Source organism: Balaenoptera borealis (assembly GCF_965194805.1).
Source record: "Balaenoptera borealis genome assembly, chromosome: 15".
NCBI lineage: Eukaryota > Metazoa > Chordata > Mammalia > Artiodactyla > Balaenopteridae > Balaenoptera > Balaenoptera borealis.
The window spans coordinates 54,950,960-54,958,988 of NC_138871.1; the positions used below are offsets into that span (position 1 = coordinate 54,950,960).

Consider the following 8,029-nt stretch of genomic DNA (forward strand, 5'->3'; position numbering starts at 1 on the left):
TTTTCTTGTAGCTCCAGACAAATTAAAAACCTCCTTACCGGCCATTCATTCGGAGGAAGCCTCTTCCTTCCTCCGCAGGGGGTCTGCAGTGTTGGAAGGAGATCGGATTCTGGAAGGCTGGGCCTCCTGGAGCTCTCAAGGAGGGGGAGCCCGCAAGAATGGAAAGAGAGAGGCCCTAACCCTGAGGAGATTGGCAGCCAGGGAGTGGGGGCAAAGTGCAGCCCAGGTCACTGGGAAAAAAGAAATCTCAAAGTAAGGGAGTGAGGGAAAGTTCCACTTTCAGCCTCCTTATGAAAGGAGCCTGGGTAGAGAGGGGCGGGAGAGCCCCAGGGAGGGAGAAAAGGGAAGTGAGACCTGGCCGAGAGCAGGAGAGATTCTTGTGGGTGGGGTGGGCACAAGCTGTTTGAAGGAGCACGGGCAGGCAAAGGGGCCACCTCGTTCCGAACTTGATTTGGAGAGACCTGGAAGCACATTGCCCGGGACTCCCAAAGAGGGAGGGCAAAATGCCCTATTAAGGGTGGGACGAATTGATTTCCCAAAGAAGAACAGCACCATTTCCTCCGAATGCCCTCTCCAGTCCTCCTTAATCTGCCCTGGAGGCAGCAGGTGACCTCTGCACGGGCCCCTGGAGGCGCCTTTGTTCTGGGGCATTCTGCAGCCCGCCCTGCCCCCACCCCTTGCACCTGGGCAGCAGCCTCCAAATGCACTTGTCCATCCCTGGCTGGCTCGCGGGGAGGGATGGGCGGATGCCTTTGTATGTGAAAAGCCACGAGTCCTCCAACTCTTGTTTTCCCTTCAGCTTGACACATTGGCTGATGGTTTTCCTGTTCACTCCGACGGCCACAGAAACCTACTCCCAGGAAAAAATAGTTTAGCCTGCAATACTTCATCTGGTAAGACAAGTTTGTCACTGAGGCTACCTAGCGGGCCGACCCTCACTATTTATTCATGGCCAGAGCCCTGCTCTTCAGAAACCCAGCTCGGCCCTAGCATCCCCAGGTGTTCCCTGCTGAGTCCTAATCCAATCCCTCTGAGGTTTGCTAATTTAATTGTGTAATGGTCCACACCTGAGACATTCCCGTAACTATCTTGAGGACATTACTTAGCTTAAAAGACTAATAAGAGTATTAAGGCAGGGACTTAGACATTGAAAGCGTTTACCATCTCTAAAACCTCTGAGTCAAGCAGAAGAAAACTGAAGTGGCGGGGGGGGGGGGGGGGGGGGGGGAAGGCGACCTCCAAGTTAGAAAAAGCAACAAGAAGTAATTAAAGTTCTTGCTGAGTGAGTCTGAAATACGTATTTAGCCCTTGTAAATTAAATACCCTGGGTTTTTAAAGAGCGATTTCCCCAAACATCTATTATTCACATCAGTAGGACAGACGGTAAGCCACTGTAAGATTTATGGAAACTAAAAGACTTCCTATGCTAAAGGTTAATGAAAGTGTAATTCGAATCATGAAATCTTTACGTGTCGGCTCGGTTTACACCGAGGGCTCATTAAGGATGCGTTTGGTACGGCAGCGGCCCGTGACGTCACAGCGGGTATTTTAAATGGGCGGGGCCAGACTGCCCTGCATGTAATTCTTTAAAAATATAAAAGCCTCCCTCTTTCCTCCTCTGTCTCTCCAGCTGTAACGACTTCACCGACTGTCTTGGTTCCACCCCGAGGATTTCACTGAGAGAACACGTTAGAGGGAATCAGGAAGCAGAGAAAAGGTCACAAATAAGCACCTCAGGAACAATGAAAGCTTTTCTCTATGCAGCAGTGGGAGAGTTGCTAGAAAAACTGGAAAGGTATTAATCAGAAGTGGCTATAAATCCTCTGGAGTTTTGCTCTTATAAAACTCCTCAGAGAAAGTCTTGAAGGAAATGCAGGTCAAAGCCCAAAAAAGCTCTTGATCAGAGATTGCTGGAGGAAAATCTTCCCAGACGCCGTTTAATAGGCAGCAATCACCCCAGGAGTGGGGAAGCCAAGTACGCTTGAAACATGGTTGCAATTCCTAATAGGTCTTGTCACACTTAAGGCACTGCAAGCTCCATCCAACGAACAGCTGAAGCTAGCTGGCGATTCATAAAGCCAACAGTTTAAAGTTTATTATGATGAAAGCACTTAATGACAGCCATCGCTAGGGGCCCATCATTTATAAAGCTGTGCTGAGTATTAGGCATGTAGCATGACCACCAATTTTATGTCACAATTGCTACCATAAAATGACCTTTGGTGATTTTTGCTGCATGTGGTGGACAGCTCTTCCTTCACATTAGTGCTCTGTGGCTTTCTTTGCAGACTATTATGCTGTCTAAAGCTTATTTGGCACTGTCGTGAGCCTCAACCCTTGTTATTACCCCGAAGGCCTGTCTAAAAAAAAAAAATCTCATGCTCTATTACGCCACTCCAATAATTTACAGTTCTTACCAGCCTTGGTTAGTATAATATTTTAATGCAAATATGCTTTACCATTGCATTTTATTTAAAAAGAAAAAAAAAGTTCCCATGCCTCTGGCTAGGGCAATATCCATTTGATGGGAGTTCACTGAAATCAGCCTCTTATTCCCTGGTCAGGTCTCATTGAATGTGTACTCTTTCCCTTGGTCGGTTAAAAACACCTCCAAAAAAAAAAGAAAAGGTTAATTAAACTTTCCTTGCGAAAGAGGTTTTTGTTTTTAAAGATCCTATGTGTGATAAACCCACCTAAGGCAGAAACACTAATTCTTATTTCCCTACACCTAGTCCCAATGCAAATTTACATCTAACATTATTTAATTAGGATTCCATTTTCCAACCTGCTTTGTATAGTTAGAAAGTGTTTGAATACACGGCCACTTTACCGCTCCGATGTAAACCGCTGCTGAGAAAGTGGTCTGTCCATGCTACACCACCTTTAAATTGTGTATATAATTTTATAAATGATATAAAATCTGCTTCTAGTCCCTGAAAAAAAAATATAAGCATGGCACACTGCAATTTTGGAAGGATGTAAAATATGTGATTTCTGCTGGTACCTACTGTATTGGGTTTAATATAAAGCTTTTTTCAATAAGGTAAATTGTTACATGACAAACTCATCTTCCACCATTATCATCTGCTGTTTGTGTTTAACAACAGGAGTCCCGCTCTAACAAAACTGTTGTAATGGCTGTACAAATTACTCAGCTGAAAGCTTTTCACCAAACAAAACAGTATTAATCAGCAGTTCTTATGAAGGTGCTAATTAAAAACAATTTTCTTCCTCAGTTTGCAATACTAAAGCCATCTTCACTTGCACAGTTTCCAATATACAGCTACTGTATTTGCTCACACTTCAGGCCCTCTATTAACTATTGAATCTCCTATTAGCCATTTTATTACATTTCTGTTTACAAGCTTGTTGACATTTTAAAAGTCACAGTGTGATCTGTTTTATCTATTAAAAAATGTATTAATTGAAAAGTCAGGGGGACAAAAAAGGCAAAAAATAGACTCCAAATGAACAGACGTCCAGGGCAGAGAACAGAGTGAGCATTTAGTCACAGCCTGGGCAGTAAGGTTTCTGGGTAAAATGAAATCTGAGAATTAAACGTGGCATTTTTCAGGCTTAATGGTTTGTTAAACACCAACGGGCTGCTTCCTAATTTGGAAATAGTCCACTCGGGAAAACATATTTGCCCACTGTCTAAATTCAGTTTCTAAGGAGACCCAGTCTGACTTTCAAATCAATCTTTCCTCTCTGGGATACACTCAGCCTAATTTTGACATTTCATACAGTCTGAACTCAGGAGACTTTGATCTGGGGTGGGGAGTGTACCTGGAATCTGGAAGCAGATTGAGGGTCTAAACAGCCTTATCTTCCCTGTGAGTGTGTCTATGTGTGTGTGTCTACGTACACATGACTCCCTCCCCTGCGTGAGCATTCTGCCCCCTCCCCCAAGTCCACTGCTGGACAATGCCACCCAGTTGCTTGGCACAGATTGGGAACAAGTCAAATGCTGACTAAGCACAAAAGCCCCACGGAAGCTGTGCTGAAGGAAGGGGACAGTCCATTCCTATTAAAAAAGAAGAAGCAGCCTAACCCTTAGGAGAAGAAGGTATGCCCCACGTTGATAGTGGAGAGAAAAAGAAAACAAAAAACCCACTACGTCAACAATCTCCTGCCTATGGTATTAAAACCAGGTTCTTCAACTGTCAAAAGCAGTTAACTAGTTTAGGAAAGACACCTGGCTGTTGAAATAGGGCTCCAGAAGGCCACTAATCCTTCCATTCACTCAGTTAACTGCTAGATCCCCCAAATTGATTCAACAGGTATGCAGTGGTAAATTCAGCCCATACTGAGGGCAAAGGGAAAATCAGCAAGGGGCGGGCAGCTCGTCTCTGAAAACACCGGAGGAACCGGCCAGAAAAGCTTTTATGGCCTGACAAGTTTTCTGCTGAATACAGAGCACCTAAATTACCCTACCCTAATGGAAGTTACATTTTCATGCTCAGTCAAAAAGCCAACAAAATACACAATTTATACAAAATAGCATCAACCTCTTAGGTAGTCTTTTCTAGCACTTTTATCCCAATTCACAGCATATGTCTTGCTATAAAATAAAATCTATTTCTTATAACCAACTTGTATGTGGCTCTTCATATCACCGCATTAGAACTGACCATGGGCGATATTAGAAACATTCTCACATCCAACCAAATCTATTTAGTATGACAAAAGAGATTTGTGAGTTTTCTCAGAAGATACAGGTACACAGGAAACAGGAATATAGTAATAATTCTTATGATTTCAGACAGGCTTTGTTTTGAAACAAACACAGGCACAATTACACAGACAATTATGAAATGGGGCATTTCAATTGCAATTATGCAACCCAATACCGATGCAGAGAAATAATTCTTAACCATCAAGTTCAAAAGAAATGTAAGTGGATAAACTTTCTAAAGCAGCTATAATTTTTTCCCCTCTCAATATCGGCACTTCGCCAAAATTTGAGAAAATAAAAACACTTTTAAACTATTCAATAATATACAACATTAGTTTCTTACAAACTTCCAAAGAGCCCAGACTAGTGACATCTCCAGGTAAGGGTCCCATAAAGAGCAAATCTATGAAACCCTTAACATTTTACAGAAGATTCTCTAGGTTTTAGTCACAATGAACATATTTCTTTACTCAATGTCTTTTGGTAGCACAGCTCAATTCTTATACCCTGTCTCCAGCTTAGGTAACTGTACACACTATTCTCAGATATTAAGAAAAAACACACTACTAATTTACTTTTAAAAATACATTTTCTTCCAGCAAAATAAACACTGGATTTCTACACCCACAAAACACAAATGTAAATTGAATTCTTGCCAATTCATGTATTTTCATGAGGAAAAAATGGAACTACTCTCACGGTTCTGATGTTCTATATTTTACAAGAAAAAATAAGAACAGGCGATCTTAGATGCTACTGCACGATGGGTTTTCTTTGTCTGGCAGATTTAGTTGCAGGAAGAAATCATTTCTCTGTATTTTCACCAGTATAAATGGAACTACCTGTGTCGCCTTTTAAAACGTTCCGAATTCTGATTTTTTAAACAAGAAAATATGAAGCCAGTGTGCAACCTATACAGTCGCCAAAGGAGAGCTGCCACTAGCTGAACTACTCAGCTAAATGGCTGGTTTGCATTGCCCTGGTCTTTATCTAGCACTGAGAATAGACTGCTGTTTTATCCAAAGAGGAATAAATTGCTGTTATTGTGATGTTAGCCCATCACTTGGCATTGCAATTCAAGTTTTTGTGAGAAAGAAATGTATGATCTAACTGCGGCTTGACCTATGCCTTCAGAGATCCATCTAGGTGCTCTAATGGAGCAGAAAAAGTGGTGAATACAAGAACATGCAAACTGATGGTGAAAAATCTGTTTGATGATAGAAGTGAGCAGAGCAGACATCTGAGAGTCGCTGTTTTTATGACAGCTAAGTTTGCTTAACATGAGAAAGGATTCGCCGCCAGTCTCCCACCTATCACTTTAATTGTATCACGCTAAATACACGCTTTGCCTCTACTAAAGATAGGAGGATATATAGCTAACCTACTAATGACATTACTGTGAAAGTGGACACAGATGATTCCTTACAGATAAACATCTGAATTTCCACAAAAGGCATTAGAGCATCTCGGGGATGAACCAGGCAAGGAGAGGCTTGGGTTCCCTGCAGAAAAGTCATTCTCTCTTAATCCTAGGTAGCACATATTAAATGTTTACCATACACTTGCATTGCTGCATAGGACTATATATACTTACTTTCAATCAGATAATTGTGTGATCGAGTTTTTAAAAACTCGCCCTGGTTGCCATCTCGTTTTATCAACCATTTATTCAAAATTTCCCTGGAAAGGACCTCTTTTGAAAGAGGCCTGGAGAACAGCAGTAGATTTGAGCCCTGATAAAGGCTCACTTTTCATCCATAGTCAGAGCCTAAATGTGCTCTTCTTGTACCTAAACAGATAATAAGCACTCAGCACACTCCGCCTCCTTGACACAACGCATTGAGACTAATCACACATAATTGGAGAGGAGGAGCAGAGGGCCGGCCATGCTATTGTGTCCAGAGGACAAACGGTCAGTTTATGAGGCTTTGGGCTGATGTAGTCACTGCTTATACATCTATAGGGAAAAAAAACATCCTGTTTAAAAGAAAAAAAGAGAATGGGTGAGAGAGAGAGAGAGACAGCAAAACAGAGATGGCGGATTTAATACAATTAATGTGAGGGTGATCTGAAAGATTTGCTTGCTTTCTTTCTTTTTCTAACCAGGAAAGAATCATCATGTTTGCTGGGTTGGCAGATGAAGAATGACCACCACTAAAATAGAACAAAGACCAAGATATTTTCTAAAGGGGGGTGGGGTGGGGTGGGAATCACCAAAAGAAATTCTGTCTCAATGAGAGGGAAAAATATTTGGGTGGCTCTCAAGTCCAATTTAAATCTCACATAGGCCGCTTATAACATATTTAAAGACAAAAGTTTGGTGCTGGAAGAGCAACAAGCAGATGGAAAAAAGAGGAGTCCAGGACGGCTGGGGAGTCACGTGGGTGAGGACAGGTGGACCCCGGAACCCACACATGGAATGTTGCAAAGGCAGTTGGGGCCCATGTCCTGAGGGCTTGAAAATCTCAGGGAGCCAACGGCTTACTGCATATTATACCCGTTACAGATTTCTGTTTTTGTGAAAATATTGCCTGTACACTGGATGTTTTCTTTGTCTTTCGAGCGGCTTAATCTTCTATTCATCTTTGGTTAAAATAAGCAGAAGTGGGTAATGAAGATTTTCTTCATATATATCCTGGTTTTCCTTTTTCAACTGAAAAACAATAATAGAGGAAAAAAGGGTAAGGACACTCCAATTAGGAATTTTCACCAATCAACTTTAAAGTTGAGTAGAAGGAAGACTTCTTACCTAAACATATTGTTCTGGAAAAATAAAGCACAAAAAAGCAACTCAAAGTGGTCCTCAGTGGCAGTGACAAGACAATACTATGTACCGAGTTGGGATTTTTTTTTTTTTTTTTGGTGAGCGGGTAGGGTGTTTTTTCATAAATAGCCAGGCTGCTTTTATGACCTCTGTGGACTCCGAGGTACTTCAGCACAGGGGGAGCTGCGGGCTTGCTCATCTTCACCAGACCAACCGTTTGGCCTAGAAGTTTCTGCTCCTGGTCCTCTCTGCCCCCTGCCAGTGCCCCAGGAATCAGGCCAGCAGGCGTTTCAGATCATTTGGAGACCTGGGCACAAGGGACAGACTGGTGGGGCCTAAGACATTTCAAAGGCTCTCCAGCTGCTTCCTAGGGGTTTCAGTATTAATGATAAGTAATTCAAGAATTGTCTTCTCCGAGGAGGAAAACAGATTCCAACGATTGGAGCAGCAAGCTTTGATACCATTCAGGTGGAGTTCTGAGGGCCTTCCCATGATAGACTTCAAAGTGCAGTCAGAGTTCTCAAATCTAAAGTACACTTTTCCTCATTCAGCTAGAATAATTTTGAGCATCGTATTTCTATTTATTCTAG

The 8,029-nt window shown here is 42.3% G+C and overlaps 1 protein-coding gene across 4 annotated transcripts in view; it reads right to left on the reverse strand.

The window, feature by feature from the left end:
• Positions 1-2,422: 2,422 nt before the first annotated feature.
• CAMKMT (calmodulin-lysine N-methyltransferase) overlaps positions 2,423-8,029 on the reverse strand; it is a 408,891-nt gene continuing 403,284 nt past the window's right edge. For 3 of the 4 annotated variants that reach the window (XM_082358317.1, XM_082358315.1, XM_082358316.1), the window contains one exon: positions 4,737-7,328. In XM_082358317.1, the coding sequence (XP_082214443.1) occupies positions 7,251-7,328 (78 nt within the window). In that variant the 3' untranslated portion in view covers positions 4,737-7,250. Of the gene's footprint in view, positions 2,609-4,736; positions 7,329-8,029 lie in introns of those variants that run through there. The other variant, XR_014235126.1, reaches the window with a different exon arrangement.